The 18,260-nt window shown below is 58.3% G+C and overlaps 2 protein-coding genes across 4 annotated transcripts; one reads left to right on the forward strand and one right to left on the reverse strand.

Annotated features, from left to right (window-relative positions):
• The first annotated feature begins 1,543 nt into the window (after positions 1-1,543).
• On the forward strand, positions 1,544-8,919 carry SLC35A2 (solute carrier family 35 member A2). Its single transcript, XM_029067577.2, has 5 exons — positions 1,544-1,643; positions 3,753-3,935; positions 4,476-4,627; positions 5,030-5,730; positions 8,656-8,919. The coding sequence occupies exons 1-5, from the start codon at positions 1,559-1,561 to the stop codon at positions 8,681-8,683; spliced, it is 1,149 nt and encodes a 382-aa protein (XP_028923410.1). The 5' UTR covers positions 1,544-1,558; the 3' UTR covers positions 8,684-8,919.
• A 1,250-nt stretch (positions 8,920-10,169) lies between these two features.
• On the reverse strand, positions 10,170-18,196 carry PQBP1 (polyglutamine binding protein 1). 3 transcript variants are annotated; one of them, XM_029067579.2, is made up of 8 exons: positions 18,029-18,106; positions 16,534-16,668; positions 15,375-15,454; positions 12,436-12,547; positions 11,728-11,837; positions 10,916-11,398; positions 10,602-10,662; positions 10,170-10,510 (listed from the first exon to the last, which is right to left on the reverse strand). In XM_029067579.2, exons 3-8 carry the CDS (start codon positions 15,439-15,441, stop codon positions 10,354-10,356), a joined length of 990 nt encoding a protein of 329 aa, XP_028923412.1. In that variant the 5' UTR covers positions 15,442-15,454; positions 16,534-16,668; positions 18,029-18,106; the 3' UTR covers positions 10,170-10,353. The 3 variants fall into 3 exon arrangements, with proteins under 3 accessions (XP_028923412.1, XP_028923411.1, XP_028923414.1); XM_029067578.1 differs by lacking the exons at positions 16,534-16,668; positions 18,029-18,106 and adding an exon at positions 18,146-18,196; XM_029067581.2 differs by lacking the exon at positions 16,534-16,668 and having other exon boundaries at positions 18,029-18,119.
• Positions 18,197-18,260: the final 64 nt, after the last annotated feature.

The raw sequence follows: 18,260 nt of genomic DNA on the forward strand, positions 1-18,260 counted from the left end.
GAGACGGACAGCAAAACAAGTAGTCTGGTGTCAAATATCATCCAGATAAATAGAATCATAGATATATACACATCATTAACAAAATAAATAGAGTAATAAATAATATTTAGAAATAGGCACAAGTGCTGTGGGGAGGGAAAGGGGGAAGAGTGGAGGGAGGGAGAAGGGGGAAAGGGGAGGGGAGGAGGAGCAGAGGGAAAGGGAGGGCTCAGTCTGGGAAGGCCTCAAGAGCATCAAAATAAATAGAATCATAGGTCTATACAGATCATTAATAAAATAAATAGTGTAATAAATAATATATACGAATAGGCACAAGTGCTGGGGGGAGGGGAAGTGGGGAAGAGCAGAGGGCGGGAGAAGGGGGAGGGGAGGAGGAGCAGAGGGAAAGGGAGGGCTCAGTCATTCAATCGTATTTATTGAGCGCTATGTGCAGAGCACTGTACTGAGCGCTTGGAAGGTACAATTCGGCAACTGATAGAGACCATCCCTGCCAATAACGGACTCACAGTCTAGCTTGGCTCGGTGGAAAGAGACTGGGCTTGGGAGTAGGAGGTCTCGTGGGTTCTAATCCCGGCTCTGCCGCTTGCCAGCTGGGTGACTTTGGGCAAGTCACTGAACTTCTCTGTGCCCCAGTTACCTCATCTGTAAAATGGGGATTAAAACTGTGAGCCCCATGTGGGACAACCTAATCACCTTGTATCCCCCCCAGTGCTTAGAACAGTGCTTTGCACATAGCAAGCGCTTAACAAATACCATTATTATTATTATAATCGGGGGCGACAGACAGCAGAGCAAAACAGAATAAAACAACATTATCACTATACCGGGAAGGCCTCCTGGAGGAGGCGAGCTCTCAACACGGGGCAGGGGTGACCTGCTTGTATCCACCCCAGTGCTCAGTGCGGTGCCTGCCACATAGTAAGCGCCTAAGAAATGCCATCGTTATGATTATCATTCTAATAATGAACAATGATGGCATTTGTTAAGCGCTTACTATGCGCAGAGCACTGTTCTAGGCGCTGGGGGAGATACAGGGTCATCAGATCGTCCCACGTGGGGCTCACATTTTTTAATCCCCATGTTTACAGGTGAGGTAACTGAGGCACAGAGAAGTGAAGTGACTTGCCCCAGGTCACACAGCAGACAGGTGGCGGAGTCGGGATTAGAACCCATGACCTCTGACTCCCAAACCCGGGCTCTTGCCACTTGAGCCACGGTGCTCCTCAGCAGCGGGTTTTTACTGGGGGGGAGGGGACTTCCAAGCTTCTTTTCTTGTCTCCCCTCAAGCCAGTGCCTGGGATGGAGTGGGAGACCCTGGGAAGTCCACCCTGGGGGGCACAGGAGGGTCGGTCCCCGCCCCTGGGAGCAGAAAAACCGCCAGGCCCCGCCTCAAGACTAGGTCCTCCCCCCGGTCCTCCCACACGCCGCCGCTCTAGGCGCCTCCTCCCGACTCTATGGTGCGGCGGGGCGGCAGCGTCCGGGGGAACGGAAGTGACGTACAGGAAGTGGCCGCCGGTTGCCGAGGGGACGGGCCTGGCCGGGCCGGGCCGGTGCCAACATGGCAGCGGCGGGGGCCGGAGCGGCGGCGGCGGCGGCCACGGCCGGGCCCGCGGGGGAGCACGAGCCCGGGCCCGCCAGCGCCGGTGAGAGGCGGCGGGGGCGGCGGCGGGGGCGGGGAGGGGGGCCGGGCCATACCATTCCCAGAGGCGGGTGGGAGAGACCATTCTGCGTTGGGCGGGGGGGCGGGGGGGGGGGGGAGACCCGAAGGACCAGCCCGGGGACGAAGAACGGCCGAGGAGGGGACGGGGAGCCCGGCACACCAGGCCCCGCCGGCCCTCCCCCTCCCGTCACTCATATTTATTGACCGCTTACTCTGATAAGCATGACGCTCTTTCTTAAGCGCTGACTCTGTGCCGAGCACTGTTCTAAGCGCTGGGGGAGAGACTGGGTCATCAGGTTGTCCCACGTGGGCTCACAGTCTTCAACCCCATTTTACAGATGAGGGAACTGAGGCCCAGAGAAGGGAAGTGACTTCATAATAATGTTGGTATTTGTGAAGAGCTTACTATGTGCAGAGCACTGTTCCAAGCGCTGGGGGAGAGACAGGGTCATCAGGTGGGCCCACGTGGGGCTCCCCGTCTTCACCCCCATTTTCCAGAGGAGGAAACTGAGGCCCAAAGAATGATAATCATGGATTTTCTTAAATGCTTACGGTGTGCTGAGCACTGTTCTAAGCGCTGGGGGAGATACATGGTGATCAGCTTGTCCCACGTGGGGCTCCTCGTCTTCACCCCCCATTTTCCAGAGGAGGGAACTGAGGCCCAAAGAATGATAATCGTGGTGTTTCTTAAACGCTGACTGTGTGCTGAGCACTGTTCTAAGCGCTGGGGGAGATACATGGTGATCACGTTGTCCCATGTGGGGCTCACCGTCTTCACCCCCATTTTCCAAAGGAGGGAACTGAGCCCAGAGAATAATGATCAGGGTGTTTGTTCAGCGCTTAGTATGTGGCAAGCAGTGTTCTGAGCGCTGAAGGTGATCAGGTTGTCCCGTGTGGGGCTCACGCTTTTAATCCCCATTTTACAGGTGGGATCACTGAGACACGGAGAAGTGAAGTGACTTGCCCAGGGTCACCCAGCAGACAAGTGGCGGAGGTGGGATTAGAACCCACGTCCTCCGACTCCCAAGCCCGGGCTCTTTCTGCTGAGCCACACTGCTTCTCTGAGAAGCGAAGTGACCTGCCCAGAGTCACCCAGCTGACAGGTGGCGGAGACGGGATTGGAACCCACGTCCTCTGACTCCCAAGCCCGGGCTCTTGCCACTAAGCCACGGTGCTTCTGCTTACTGTGTGTAGAGCGCTGTGCTAAGCGCTAGGGAGAGTGCAGTTCAAGAGACTAAGCAGACACGTTCCCCAGCCGGCCCCCCAACCCCCGCGCGCCTGCCACGACTGCTTTCCCTCGGTGCGGTGCCCCGAAGCGGGGCAGCCACGTGTGCCCGGGGATCCCGGAGATTGGGGTCGGGCCGCCGTTCCGCCGCCTCTGCCCCTGGAGCCCGGGGCAGTCCCATCACCCCGGGAGTCGAGCCGGCACCAAGACTAGCCAGATCTAAAACCGGGAGGGATAACTCCAGGCGCCCCAGGATCCCGTTAGCTCCCATCGGCTCCAGCTTCTCCCTTCCCGTCCCTTAGAAGCAGCGTGGCTCGGCGGACGGAGCGTGGGCTTGGGAGTCAGAGATCATAATAATGTTGGTATTTGTTAAGCGCTTACTATGTGCAGAGCACTGTTCTAAGTGCTGGGGGGTAGTGGGTTCAAATCCTCAACCGCTTGTCAGCTGTGTGACTTTGGGCAAGTCACTTAACTTCTCTGGGCCTCGGTCACCTCACCTGTAAAATGGGGAGTAAGACTGTGAGCCCCACGTGGGACAACCTGATCACCCTGTATCCTCCCCAGCGCTTAGAGCGCTTTGCACGTAGTATGTGCTTAATAGATGCCATTATTATTATTCATCCTCAGTTTACCCACCAGGACAAAGTAGACTTTGGCAAAAGTAGCACTTTTATCCCCGTACATGGAGCGGGGCTGGGTAAGAGGCGTGGATTAGCACTATCGAGACCCATTTTCCTTCTCCACCTGAGAACCGGCAGAGAGGTCTCGGCAGGGTACGGGGATGGAAGTCCGGTGTGGATCTCCACCCAGAAATTCCACGTTCCCCCACCCCTTACCCGTGGCCTTCCCTTTGTATACCCGGGTAAGCTCACCGGCGGCTCAAGTACATCTCCTTGGCGGTGCTGGTGGTGCAAAACGCCTCGCTGATCCTCAGCATCCGCTACGCCCGGACTCTGCCCGGAGACCGCTTCTTTGCCACCACAGCCGTGGTGATGGCCGAGATCCTAAAGGGGGTCACCTGCCTGTTGCTCATCTTCATCCAGAAGCGAGGTAGGTGGGTCCCGGGGCCCCTCGGAGCCGGAGAGCAGGAAAGCCCCGAGAGGCGTGGGCTGGAAGCAGTGCTGGTCCCGGGCTTCCTGCCCTACGTGGCTAGATTTTCTACCTTTCACCCAGTTCACCTGGTCCTCCACCCAGTGTCACGTCAAGTCTTTAATAGCAGTCAGGAGGAAGTTGGCGCCGAGCCCCGGGCCTGCCCTGGTGGCCCCTGTCTGCGCCCCCTCGTCTCCGGCGGCTCCGTCCCTCTGCAGTGGCTGGGCGGCGGGGCTCGCCTGCTGCCGGTTGCGTTTGTCTCCCCCGTGACCCGGGTCCCTCCACCCCGGTGCGAGGGGAATCGGCACTTCCTGCCCTCCTGGAGATCTCCTTGGCCCGGCCAGCCGGAGTCGAACCCGGGCGTAAATAACCAGAGGGGAGCCAGAGCCAGACGGGTCAGGCCTGCCGAGGCTCCTCACTAGCGGGGGTGGCGGGGGGAGACGGTGGTCCTGGGGTCCCCTCTCCCCGCTCCCGGAGCTCACCGCGGCTGCTGTCCCGCAGGGAACGTGAAGCATTTTGTGCTGTTCCTGTACGAGGCGGTGCTGGTGCAGTATGTGGACACCCTGAAGCTGGCCGTGCCTTCCCTCATCTACACCCTGCAGAACAACCTGCAGTATGTGGCCATCTCCAACCTGCCCGCCGCCACCTTCCAGGTAAGACCCCGTGGGGTGCCCAGTGGGCAGAGCCCCGGGGAAGATGGAGCCTGAGAACCAGAAAGGGGCCCTGGAACGTGGGGCCGTCCCCTCCCCTAGACAGATACAGATACGCAACCCTCAGCCCCCATCCATGTATGACCGTCAGTCTAGTCTGTCTTTAACTGGCAACTCTCCGCGGGCAGAGACCAGAGCTCCCGGCCGAGCCCCACGAGGTTGCAGAGGAGCAGTTCACAGATGGAGTCGTCCAGGCTCCTGAGCCCTGGCGTGGGTGGAAGGGGAAGGGCCAGGCGGCTGGCACCCACAGACTGGCCGCCCCCCGCACGGGCTGCCGGGGACGGGAGAGGGGACGGCCGGCCCGTCTCCAAGCTCCTCCTCTCCCCCCCCCGCCCCCCCGCCCAGGTGACGTACCAGCTGAAGATCCTGACCACGGCCCTGTTCTCCGTGCTGATGCTCCGCAAAAGCCTGTCGCGGCTGCAGTGGGCCTCCCTGCTGCTGCTGTTCACCGGCGTGGCCATCGTCCAGGCTCAGCAGGCGGGGGCCGGCGGTGGGGGGGCGGCGGCCCCGGGCCGTAGCGCGGACCAGAACCCCGTGGCGGGGCTGGCGGCCGTGGTGGTGTCTTGCCTGTCGTCGGGCTTCGCCGGGGTCTACTTCGAGAAGATCCTGAAGGGCAGCGCGGGGTCCGTGTGGCTGCGGAATCTGCAGCTGGGCCTCTTCGGGACCCTGTTGGGGCTGGCGGGGCTCTGGTGGGCCGAGGGCCCGGCCGTGGCCCAGCGGGGCTTCTTCTTCGGGTACACGCCGGTGGTGTGGGGGGTCATCCTCAACCAGGCCTTTGGGGGGCTGCTGGTGGCCGTGGTGGTCAAGTACGCCGACAACATCCTCAAAGGCTTCGCCACTTCCTTCTCCATCGTCGTGTCGACGGTGGCCTCCGTGCGGCTCTTCGGCTTCCGCGTGGACCCGCTCTTCGCCCTGGGGGCCGGGTTGGTCATCGGGGCCGTCTACCTGTACAGCCTGCCCAAGGGGGCCGCCCCTCCCGGCCCCGCCTCGGCCTCGCCGTCCGCCGCCGCCCGCCGCCCAGACCTGACGGAGCCCTTCCTGCCCAAGTCAGTGTTGGTCAAGTGAGGGTGGGGAGGCCGGACCTCGGGGGTCGGAGGGTGGGGGAGAGGTCGGGGGTGGAGAGGGTGGTGGGGAGGAAGGAGGGGAAGGGGAAGGCCCCGCTTCGGATCCCCTGGCAAGTCACTGCCACCCCATCCAGTCGCCTCTCTTACCTCAGCTGGTCCCGGCTGCAGCCCGCCGGCCGGCTGGACGTTGGATCTCCCGTCTCCCAGGGCGGTCGGGTGACGGCCGCCGGCTCCTTAGCCGGCTAGGATGGAGGAGGACGATCGCGTGTCTGCGTGACTGTCGCTCACTCTCCCCATTCCCTCTCCATTTCCCTTCTCTCCGATGGATGGTCAGCTCCGCCCCAGGAGCGTCCTCCTTCCCAGCCCTGACTTCCCTGCATCCTCCCCCTCCTGCCCCTTCCCTGTCTGTCTTCCCGCTCCCAAGAGGGCTTCGTAGAGCCCACCGGGGCGGTTTTTAGAGCCTCCCTAGCCGTCGGGCCGCCCTCCGACCCCAGCTTCTCCTTGCTCTTGGCTTTCTCGGCCAAAGGAGATTGATAGGGAGGAGGGAGATGTCCTGGCCCTTTCCTCTCCCACCCGACCTGGCCCCTGGAGTTTGTCCGGAGGCCGGGCAAGGAGAAGGGGGAAAGCTGCTGGGTGTCCCGGGCAGGCGCCCTCCTCCCACCACCCCCTCCTGGATTGTGTGAATTAGGAGCCTCAGTTCCTGAGATGTTGAAAGGCATAAAGGAGAGGTGCGCATGTTCCTCCTTTGCCAGGGGTCTTACAGTTTGTACTCGGTCTCATCCCGGGGTGGTTGGCTGCTGTGAGGCGGGGAGAGGGGCGGCTCTTGCGGTGAATAAGCTCATGAGGGAATGTGAGGGACTCCTTCGTTGTAACTGATGGGAGGAGCCAGCAGAACCCTCCTAGTAGGACTTGGAGCGGTCCGTCGGGGCTCATCGATCGATGGGGGAAAGAAAGCGGCGGTCGCGGACAGTTCCGCAGACGATGATTCTGGGGAGAGGTGCAATCACGGATTGTTTCGTCGCAAGTGATTTGGGGGGGAGGCTTATAGATTTTAGAACGCGCTACTGTCCCACTCTAAGTGATTTTGGGTGGATGAGCTTTGGAATCATGGATTGGTCCTTTTTAACCGTGGGTTTTGTGGGACAGCAGGGGGAGGGGTCTTCGGCGGTTAAACAGGCGTGGGGAGGAGGGCCGTGGCTGCCCGAGTGATGAGTACCGGGTGGGGATGGGGAAGACGGGCTGGGGTCTTGCCTGTGTTCTCTCCCCACCTCACCACCACTTTGCTGAAGGCAGGGTGGGGGTCTCGGCCGTGCTGCCCGAGCACCTCCTCCTGTCACGCAGTTTATTAACCCTTTAACCTTCCCCCACCCCCGTGGCTGCACCCCTGCCCCACTCAGACGTTGGGAGGTCAGGTCTGCAGCCTCGGGGCAGCGCGTGGCTAGATACTTTCAAACTGGGTGTGACCCCGCCCCACAGCTGCAAGGGCGAGGGCTTCTTGAAGCATCCCCACGTGGAAAGGCAAGAGCCCTCTCGGGGAACTACCTGCAGTCGATGGGGTGGGATACCCCAAGCCTGGGGGAGAGGGCACGGGACCCCAGCCCTTGGGCCCTGACCCGTTCCTTGGGACCCCCAGCTCTCACTGTACATATATTTGTAGAACGTCGGATTCTTTATTTTTGATTAATATTGTTTTGATTTTTTTTTAATCTGTAATGAGCGAATGTTCGGGTGTAAAATGCCAAATAAAGAACTTGTATTTATTTATTTAGCTTCAGCTGCGATTCACTGAGACGGGCCCCGGTGCGCGGGGGGAGCAGGGGTCTTGAGGGCTTCTTAACCCTATTAACACTGGGGCAGTGGGGCGTCGACTCCGGGGTTGCCAGTGGTGGGGTCTCTTCCATTCCCCACCCTGTCCTGGGTCTCAGGGAACAAATGTGCCTTTGTCTTTAGGTCCAGCCAGGGAGGCTTGGGAAGATTAGTTCTCTCCCAACAGGGAAGCAGACCCCAAGTCATCTTGGCTGTAGTTAGGCGGGGAAGGACAGGAGGAAGGAGGTTTTGAGGGGCAGGAGGCGAGTGGGCCAAGAGGCTCATCTGGCCTGTGTCCCAGGGAGATGATGTTTTTCTGCTGCTTGGGGAACTTGGGGAGCTGGAACTGGGAACCTCTGGCCTGTAAACCTGTGGACAGGGAATGTGTCTCCCAACTGTGCCGTATCGTCCTTTCCCAAGCCTGTGGTACGGTGCTTGGCACACAGTGAGCGCTCAATCGATACCATTGGTTGATTTAGAGAAGCAGCGTGGCCTAGTGGATAGAGCACAGGCCTGGGAGTCAGAAGGTCACGGGTTCTAATCCCAGCTCCGCCGCTTGTCGGCTTTGACCTCGGGCAAGTCACTTCACTTCTCTGTGCTTCAGTTACCTCATCCGTAAAATGGGAATTAAGTCTAGGAGCCCAGGGTGGAAAAGGGACTGTGTCCAACCCGATTTGCTTGTATTTCCCCCCAGGGCTTAGTACGGTGCCTGGCTCACCGTCAGCGCTTAACAAATGCCACAGTTATTATTATTGGGTGGCCTCCCACCCCCACACCTTACCTTTCCACTCACCAGTTTCACCTTTCCCAGGCAGATGACATTTCTCACAGGTTGGAGCCATCTGACTCCCACCCATCCTCCTCAGGAAGGTTGGGTCTCGGGGACGTTTTGTCCGAGTGCCCGAGGGAGGTAAGGGAAAGTGGTCGCCGCTATAGTATTGTCCCATCCTCTCAATTGTCTAGATGCCTTGGACTGGAACGGGCCTTTCCCGCTCCTCTCCTTTAAGCGTTGGGTGTTCTGGCCCCGCCTCCAAGCCAGAGCAAGGGATCAGAGGGGTCGCTGCCCTTCTCTCCAGTTCCATCCCTGTCTCTCTCTTGCAGGCTGCTCTCCAAGGAGAAGGGCTCCTAGCCCCCAGCAGGGAAGATGCCATGGTGCCACGAAAGACTTCTGTGCCACAGCCCAGCTGCCCGCCCCCTCGGTTTGGCACTGCCATCCTCAAGTGCCTCAGTAACAGACTTCCTGATGCCAGCCGCGCTCTTCTCTGGGGAAGTCCCCTCTCACCTTTCTCCTCCCCGACCCTGGAGGAGACCACGTTCAGTATTACGGGGGCAAGTCATTTCCAAGGTCAGCCCTGCCCTCTCAAAACACGGATGGAGGAAATGCCGGAGGGACGGAACGATCGAGTCTGGGCCTTTTCCCTGACGTGGGGAGCCCCTTCTGTTTGCCCTTCACTCCCAAGGGGTTAATTCAGTCAAGCTATCATGGGATGGAGAGAGAGGAAGGGGTGCTGTCATGCCCACCTCCATTCCTGTGTTTTTCCCAGTTTTTCTACGGCCTCGTGTTGAAGTCTTGCCCCCGGTTGTATTTATTAGGGTTTTTCCCAGCAGTTTTTTCAGAAATAAATCTGCATTGCTCGCAGGAGGGCTAAAGCCGCTTGGAGGGGAATTGGGTGCACACAAGGAAGCCGTGCTTCCGGAGCCTCTGTCCCTTTCCCCAGCTTGAGTCCCTCGCCACACCGGCCCCCAGACCAAAGTCAAGCTATAAAGGCAGGGAACAGGCCAGGGAGGATGCTCGAGTCGACGTTTGCTCATGCTAAGCAACCACATAGAGGTGGCTCATGAACTCAGGCTGGACTTCCTCAGCCTGGGGAGATGGGGGCCGAGCGCCCTCGGCTCTTACCCCGGCGGGGGGGCATTAAGTGGAGCAAGAGCAGGAACTGAGCGTCAAGAGGGGGCTGTGGTGGCGGATGCTGCCGGTCTGGAGGATGGAGGATCGACCCCCCAAGCTAAAGGGAGAGGCAGCAGGGCCGATGGGGAAACTCCTGGAGAGGGCCAGGGCGGCAAGACCAGGGGGAAAGGAAGAGGGGAGGGAAGGGAGAGGGGAGAAGGTGGGGAGGAGAGCATCCCAGCTTTAAGGAACTGTCGGGCTGGAGTTCTCTTGAGCCAGTGGAGAGCTGGGCAGGTTGTGTCTGTCCCGGAGGCCTGATTTGAAATACTACTCCCTTCGGCCCAGGGTCCCTGAGTGCTACCTGGAAGCTGAAGTCAGCTGCCCCCTCACACCTGCCCTTGGCACCTGGGGGAGCTCCACAAGGGCAACGACTGCTGGACAGAGTTGGCCTCGGCTCCCGGCCTCACCGCAGGCCGTGCGCTTTCTTTCCCAGTCAGGTTTCGCCCCTCCTCTCCCTGTCGTCCCGGCCCTCGGCTCTCAGCCCAGAGCCGGAGGCTACGCTGTGGGGCCGGGCCGGGCCGGGCCAGATCAGCAGGCTGGGCTACCGTGGTCCTGAGGGGATAGCCTCATTTGGGGCTGTCCTTTCTGGCCTCCAGCCCCATCCCTTTGTATGCCCCGAGGCCCTCGGGGAGAAGAGAACCCTTGCTTTCCCAGCTCAACCACCCTCTCGAAAAGCAAAACCTTTTATTACAAATCCAGAAGGGGTAGAGGCCGGCCCGGCTCGGGGGTGAAGCTGGGCCCGGCCCAGGGAGGGCAAGTCCTCTCTCCCCTCCCGCTTGGGCCCCAGAAGAGGCACCTGGTCGGGGGGCCGGGGGCGGGAGGGAAGGAGAGGCAAAGGGGAGAGTGGGTTCTCAGTCCTGCTGCTTGGCCCGGGAGGCTTCCGCATTAGCCCGCAGCACGGCCCCGGGGCTCGGGTAGGGCCGCTGCTGGAAGAGGGGCCCGGCCGCCGTGGTGTCGGCTCCGGTCTTGGCTTCGTTCCTTTTGGGCAGCCCTGTAGACCACGTGCCCCTAGGTGGGAAAAGACAGGACGGTCAGGGGCTCCACAGAGGCCGAGCCAAGGAGAAGGGGGTGGGGAGGATGGGCGGGGGCCTACACTCACCGGGGGGCGTCTGAATAGGCACTGGGGTCCATGGGATCTAATTCTTCATCCTTGCGACTGGCTGTAGGAGGGGAGAGACCACGAGACCGTCACACCTGGGTCCCTCACGGCAGGGTTTCCAGGGGAGGGGGATGTGAAGGGCGGAGGAGTTTTCTGTAGATAGGTCCGTGGGGCCCGTTAACCCCGTCCCCCGTTCCTCCTCTGCTCAAGGCCACGTGGATCGAGAGACGTGTTCCCTGCCCGTACTGGAGTTCCCACGGGAGCAGTCCTGCCAACCCCCTCCCCTGCCTCAGCCCCCTCCCCCCAGCCCCTACCTTTCTTGCTCTTGGAGTAAGGAGCCAGCTCCTCCCGCCTGTGATAACGCCGCTCCTTTATATCATCCCGATCTGGTTTCTCGTAGCCCCGGTCCCGCTCGGGCTTGTCGTAGCCCCGATCCCGATCTGATTTGTCGTAACCGCGGTCCCGGTCGGACTTGTCGTAACCCCGGTCCCGGTCGGGCTTTTCGTAGCCCCGGTCCCGGTCGGGCTTGTCGTAGCCGCGGTCCCGGTCGGGCTTGTCGTAGCCGCGGTCCCGGTCGGGCTTGTCGTAGCCGCGGTCCCGGTCGGGCTTGTCGTAGCCGCGGTCCCGCTCCGGCTTGTCGTAGCCGCGGTCCCGGTCGGGCTTGTCGTAGACGCGGTCCCGTTCCCGCTCCGACTTGTCGTAGCCCCGCTCCCGCTCCGGCTTCTCGAACCCTCGATCCGGCTTCTCGAAGACCCGTTCCGGCTTCTCGAAGACCCGTTCCGGCTTCTCCTCGTTGTCTGAGGAGAGGCGGCAGGGGAAGGCGTGAATGAAAAGAGGCAGGCGGTCGTCTCTCTGTCGTCCGCCCCGGCCCGGGCTCCCCCTCTGCAAATCCTCTCTCCAACTGACAGGAGGAGACCGACCAACAGCGAAAGAGCAGCTGCATCTGCTGAGGCCCCTGGGGCCGGGGGGGCAGGCCGGGGGTGGTGGTGGTGGTGTTCAAAGGCCTTCTGCCGCCTCGGACACTGGGGTCCCTGGCGGCCCTACAGTTCCTTGTGGGGAGGAAAGGTCAGAGAAGGACCTGGCCCGGGACCTTCTCTCCTCCCCAGGCTACCCAGCTGGACCTTACCTAAGGTGCTTTTGAGCTTCTTGGCTGCTTTGGTGACGATGGAGTTGGGGTCGTGGGGCGAGAGCCAGGACACCAGGTCCGTCTCCACGTTCCAGTAGTAAGGGAGGCCGCTGGGGGGCAGGGGGGGAAGAAAGGCGGGGGGATCAGCAAAGGTAGACAACCGCCCCCCAACCCCCGGCCCTCCCCCCGCCGTCCCGTCCCTGCCACCTGAGCCTCTCTTCCTTCAGTCAGAAACTTCGGCTCTGGCGGCGGAAAACAGAGACTTCCCCAGGCCCCGGCCCCGCCGACTTTCCGAGCTGGGTTCGTTCTCTGCCTCCCAGCCCTGGGTCCCCCGCTCGGCTGGGCTCCAACAATTCCCAGCGGAGCAAGGGCTGGGGGAAATGAGGAAAAGGCAGAACGCCTGGAGAGAAAACCAAGAAGCCCTGCCTCCAAGTTCTGATCACCAGACCTCTCTCCCTTCCACCTCCCCAAATTGAATCGGCGGTCCAGCCTCTGGACTCTCTACTCCCCTCGCAAGCTCCACTCCTTCCCAGGGACCCAAAAGCGACCCACAAATGACCCCCACTCAGGCCAACGCCTACCGTTTCGGTTCCAATCCCCACCCGCCCTCCCATTTCCTCCCTCGTCCCACCCTGTCCTCTCCGTTGCCCCACCCCCAGGGTTCCCTCCCGCCCTCTTCCCCGCTCACCCCGTTTCACCCCCGCTCACCAGACGGGATCGAACACCTTGTACCAGTGTGGCGGGAGACTCTCCAGCCGGGTGGCTTCGTAGTCTACGTGGTCGTCGTCGTGGTCCTCCGCGATGATCTCCTCTTCGGGTTCTATGGAATCACAAAGACCATCCCAGCCCAGGCATTCGCCACAGTCCAGAGCAATTCTAACAGATGCCCTTCTTCCCCGCCAGCCACCCCAAGCTTCTTCACAGACGATCTTGACCTCACCTTTTGCTCTGCGGTGACATTCTTCTCCTCCCTCAACTTTCCAACCAAGAGCTCTCCCCCACCTCTGCTAGGCTCACCCCCCTCCCTCTCTACTGTGACCCGCAACCCCTGTCTCTGCCCTCATCCCCTTCATCTCTCTCATCATCAGCCTCTCCCTCTTCTCTGGCTCCCTTTTCATGAGCTTCCACCGGGATTCTGCTGCTTTTTGTTATTTTTTAACGGTACTAGTTACGCGCTTACTATGTGCCACGCACTGTACTGCCAAGCTGAGCTAGAGAACAGGATAATCAAGTTGGACAGAGTCCCTCTCCCACAAGGGATTCCCAGTCTAAGAAGGAAGGAGTATGATTTAATTCCCATTTTATAGATGAGGGAACCGAGGAGCAGAAGTTAAGCGACTTGCCCAACTCCACACATCGGGCAAGTGGCAGAGCCGGGATTAGAAGCCACGTTCTCTGACGCCCAGGCCTGTGCTCTTTCCACGAGGCCATGCCGCTTAGCTGGTAATCCTGTGTTCGAAAGCCATCGTTCGATTCACCACATCATCTTGATTCGCCTCCTGGTCCTGGAAGCCCTGGTATGTCTTCTCCAGCTTCATTACCCTTCTCTTCACCCACTCCTGCAACAGCTCTCCCTTAAGCCAGTCCTCACTTTTCACAAATGCCCTGGCCTCCCCAGTTATTATTATTATGGTTTTTATCAAGCACTTACTATGTGTCAGGAACTGACCTAAGCGCTGGAGTAGATATAATTTAATCAGGTTGGACCCAGTCCCTGTCCCACAAAGGGCTCACAGTCTAAGTAGGAGGGGGAACAGGCATGGAATCCTCATTATACAGCTGAGAAAACTGGGACACAGAGAAGTTCAATGACTTGCCTAAGGTCACACAGTAAGGTATCGGCAGAGCCGGGATTGGACTCTCACTCCCCGGCCTGCCAACACTTCTAATTGAGCTGGGGAAAAAACAGGCCTCCCTTCCCTTGTTTTTTCCTCCACAGATCTTCCCTGCCCCACCCTCTTCTACACTTGGTGGCACCACCGCCAACCTCCGAGTCCCTGTGCTGAAGAATTGGGGGATAATATTTAACACCGTCTTATATTTAGCCCCTAAATTTCGCTGCTTCTTGGATACGTTCCTTCCTCTCTGTCCCTTTCTTCCTCACTGTCAAAGCTATCGTCCAGGCTCTGACCGTAGCTGGACTTTTGCGATCAGAAGCGGCATGGCCTAGTGGATAGAGTATGGGCCCGGGAGTCGGAGGGTCACGGGTTCTGATTTGGCTCTGCCACTTGTCTAGCGTGTGACCTTGGGCAAGTCACTTTGCTGTGCTTCAGTTACCTCATCTGTAAAATGGGGATTAAGAATGTGAGCCAATGTGGGACAGAGACTGTGTCCAACCTGATTATCTTGCCCCAGCGCTTAGAACAGTGCTTGACACATAGTAAGCACTTAGGAAATACCATCATCATTATTATTAGCTCTTTAAGAGGCTCAAGTCTCTTTCCTCTCCAATTTCCCCTGTCCATTTTCAGCAAACTGATCTGCTTAGCTTCCAACGGAGTGAAACGGGGCTGCTGGATAAGCTCAATTTATTCACTCTTTCATTCTGCAATACCCATAGAGCCAGTGTTGGGTGAAGTTTCCAGTTTTTTGGGAAACTTCCCAAACAGGACTACAAGTACGCTGTCAAGTCTGGAGACAATCACCCAGGGCGCCTACAGGAAGGGTCAATCATTTTGGTGGAAAATTCTGGCAAAAGTTTAAATGATGGGGCGTGGCCGAGACACGCTGGAAAACCGAGAAGTGGCATGGCCTAGGGGAAAGAGCACGGGCCTGACAGTCTGAGGACTCGAATTCTTGTCCCGGCTGTGCCACTTGACAGCTTTGTGATCTGGGGCAAGCCATGTAACTTGTCTGGACCTCAGTTAACTCATCTGTAAAGTGGGGATTCAACGTCTTTTCTCCCTCCCATTTAGACTGTGAGCCCCATGTGGGACAGGGACTCTGTCTGACTGGACTGTATCCACCCAAGCACTTAGTACAGTGCCTGGCACATAGTAGTGCTTAACCAATACCACTATTCATGTTATCATCATCATCATCAATCAATCGACCTGAGGCTGACCTGAAGCAGTCAAAGATGTTTTGTTCAAAGGCTTGTTTTGAAAAAAGACCTCAAGTGCAGCGTGGCTCAGTGGAAAGAGCACAGGCTTGGAAGTCAGAGGTCACGGGTTCTAATCCTGGCTCTAGCACTAGTCAGCTGTGTGACCTTGGGCAAGTCACTTAACTTCTCTGTGCCTCAGTTACCTCATCTGTCAAATGGGGATTAAAAAACTGTGTGCCCCACGTGGGACAACCTGATCACCTTGTATCCCCCAGCGCTTAGAACAGTGCTTTGCACATAGTAACCACTTAACAAATACCACAATTTTCTTTTTAAATTTTTTACAAAGCAAAGGAGCAGAAGCTTGAAAAGGGCAATTTCTAGCTCCAGAGGCCCAGCCACCAACCAAAAGCCAATCTTCCTTTAGGCACAACCCTATGGACAGATTCACCATCGGCAGCAGCATCTTCTGCCACGACGTACATGAGGACACCGGGTCTCCTGACCTCCGGCTGCGTCCGGGACTGAACAGATACCTTGGACTTGCTTCCCCCAGGTAACCCCTCTCTCCCTCCATCCCTCCAGGGGCGGGGCCGGCACTTACCGGGCTCCATATGCTTAAGGATCCCCCGCTTCGCCAGACGGGACTGCAATGCTACTGGGAGTGGCATGTTGAGGCCGGTACTGCACAGATGAAGGGGTGGGTGGACAGGCGGACGGATGGCCAGATAGAAAGAAGGAAAAGAGGCGGGGAGCTTAAGAATGGACCCAGGTTCCCGCAGCCCCCCGAACCTACCTCCCATCTCTTGGTACTCAAATCCACCCTCTCTGCCAAACTCAGCTCCCTTGTGGTTCCATCCCTGCACCTGTCCTCGGACCATCAAGCCCCTCCCCTGGATCATGGTCACAGTTCACATCTTCCGTCACGTGATCGCACCACAGAACACTGCTGGCAGAAATTCAGGCACTAGGTCCGCCTCAAATTTATCCTCTCTTACTATAATCCTGCCCTCGCCTTATCAACCCCCAAATCCACTGCTCACACCAACTATTCCAGACTTTTAACTCTCCTTAAATTCCCAGTGACCCCACCTCTCCTCTCTCACCCTTGACGACTTTGCCAACTATTCTTTTGACATAATCGAAACCATCAGGAGTGAACTATCCGCCCCTGCAAATTTCTCCCTCACCGACTCTCTCATTCTTCCCAGCCATGTCTCCAGAGGCGATCTTCTGACTGCTTTGGAAATCTAAACCCTGTACCTGCACCTCCGACTTCACCCTTTCATCCCTTACTGCCACTCTTCTTCCTTTCCTGACCACCTTTTTAAACCACCCACTCTCTGAAGTCTTCTTCCCCTCTGCTTTCAAGCATGCCCGCGTGTCCCCTCTCCAAAAGAACCCTCTCAGCCCTACTGCACCATCCAGCCGTCGTCCCATCTCCCGCCTACCGTCACTGTCCAAACTCCTCTGACAGGTCGTTTATACCTGCTGCCGCCACCTCCTCCCCTCCAACTCGTTCCTTGACCCTCTAAACTCTGGCTCTGCCCACTCCATTGAAACTGCTCTCTCCAAGGTCAACCTTCCCCTCGTTAACTCCTGGAGATTCTATTCGACCCTAACCCTCCTTGACCTCTCAGCAGCCTTCAACCCTGTGGGTGATTCCCCTCTCCTGGCAACTCTAGCTAATCTTGGTTTTCCTGACACAGCCCTCTCATGGTACTCCTCCACCTCTCTGGCCGCTCCTTCTAGGTCTCTCTCACCGGTTCTTCCTCCGCCTTCCCACTCCTTAACTGGGGGTGTCCTTCAAGGCTCAATTCTGGGTCCCATTCCACTCTCCAATCACGCTCACTTCCTCGAAGACCTCATTTGCCCTCATGGCTTCGGCTACCACCTCTCTGCAGATAATTCACAAATCAAACTCGGCAGCCCCAATCACTCTTCCCTGCACTCTCGCATCTCTTCCTGCCTTTATGACATCTCTGGATGTCCCGCTGCCACCTCGGGCCCTCTAGCTCAACGCGTCCCAAACCGATCTCCTCATCTTCCCTCCCAAATCCGCTCCCTTCCTTAGTTTCTCCATCACCGCTGACTGAGCGGTAGCACCCTGTCTCTCAAGCCTGCGATTTTGACATCACCCTGCTTTCAACCCCCATATCGGGTCTGCCAGCAAATCCTGCCGGTGCTTTCTTCACCACCGGCGCTCAGACCAGTGCTTGGCACATAGCAAGCACTTAACAAATGCCATTATCTGGTCAGCTGTGTGACTGTGGGCAAGTCACTTAACTCCTCTGTGCCTCGGTTACCTCATCTGTAAAATGGGGATTAACTGTGAGCCTCACGTGGGACAACCCGATTACCCTGTATCTATCCCCCAGCGCTTAGAACAGTGCTCTGCACATAATAAGCGCTTAACAAATTCCAACATTATTATTATTATCTCCCAAATCCGCCCCCTTCCCTTCCACCGACTTCCACTGCACTGGCCCGAGAGCATGTGTCGACTTTTAATTTTGTTAATGAGGTGTCTATCTCCTTCAGTGCTCCGCACATAGTAAGCGCTCAATAAATACTATTGAATGAATGAATGATCCTATTGATCTTGATGATGTTGTCTTGTTTTGCTTCGCTGTCCGTCTCCCCCGTTTAGACCGTGAGCCCGCCATTGGGCCGGGATGGTCTCTGTGGCCGAATTGCCCCTTCCCAGCGTTTGGTCCAGTGCTCCGCACAGTCAGCGCTCAATAACAGAGAAGCAGCGCGGCTCAGTGGAAAGACCCCGGGCTTGGGAGTCACAGGTCATGGGTGCGAATCCCGGCTCTGCCACCTGTCAGCTGGGTGACTGTGGGCAAGTCCCTTCACTGGGCCTCAGTTCCCTCATCTGTAAAATGGGGATGAAGACTGGGAGCCTCCCGGGGGCCAACCTGATGACCCTGTATCTCCCCCAGCGCTTAGAACAGTGCCCTGCACATGGTAAGCGCTTAACAAACACCAACGTTATTATTAATAAAGACGATTAAACGAATGAGATCTTCCTGCCTCGAGCCTCTCCCCCCTCCAGTCCCTCCTGTACCCCTCTGCCCCCATTCATTCATTCAGTAGTATTTATTGAGCGCTTCCTAGTACCCCAGCGCTTAGAGCAGTGCTCTGCACATAGTAAGCGCTTACCAAATACCAACATTATTAGGATTATGTGCAGAGCACTGGATTAAGCGCTTGGAAGAAAAACATGGTTGCACGCACGCCTCCCTATCCTCCCACCTCCCTCCCGGGGAGGGTCGGGTTCCCTCGCACGGGGGTCAGAGGTGGCGCCCAACGAGCGTCCCGTGCGCTCAGCCCCGCGGCAAAGGCCCGAGCCCAACCCCACGTCCGCATCACCTCGACCGTCCTTCCCGCGTCGCCGACGCTACGCCCTGACGTCACCCGCCGCGAGGGGGCGACGTCGCGGCCTCGCCCCCTCCCCCCCGGCAGCCCCGCCCTTCCGGGGGGGCCA

This window comes from Ornithorhynchus anatinus, chromosome 6, assembly GCF_004115215.2.
Source record: "Ornithorhynchus anatinus isolate Pmale09 chromosome 6, mOrnAna1.pri.v4, whole genome shotgun sequence".
NCBI classification, from domain to species: domain Eukaryota; kingdom Metazoa; phylum Chordata; class Mammalia; order Monotremata; family Ornithorhynchidae; genus Ornithorhynchus; species Ornithorhynchus anatinus.

Excerpts from the sequence above, each read along its gene's own strand:
- SLC35A2 (XM_029067577.2), top strand. The coding sequence starts at position 1,559 with ATGGCAGCGGCGGGGGCCGGAGCGGCGGCGGCGGCGGCCACGGCCGGG. Across the intron at positions 4,628-5,029 it reads TGCCCGCCGCCACCTTCCAG|GTGACGTACCAGCTGAAGAT; the intron begins GTAAGACCCCGT and ends CCCCCCGCCCAG. Across the intron at positions 5,731-8,655 it reads ACGGAGCCCTTCCTGCCCAA|GCTGCTCTCCAAGGAGAAGG; the intron begins GTCAGTGTTGGT and ends TCTCTCTTGCAG.
- PQBP1 (XM_029067578.1), bottom strand. The coding sequence starts at position 15,441 with ATGCCACTCCCAGTAGCATTGCAGTCCCGTCTGGCGAAGCGGGGGATC. Across the intron at positions 11,838-12,435 it reads AAGGTGTTCGATCCCGTCTG|CGGCCTCCCTTACTACTGGA; the intron begins GTGAGCGGGGGT and ends CCTGCCCCCCAG. Across the intron at positions 10,663-10,915 it reads TTACTCCAAGAGCAAGAAAG|CCAGTCGCAAGGATGAAGAA; the intron begins GTAGGGGCTGGG and ends CCCCTCCTACAG.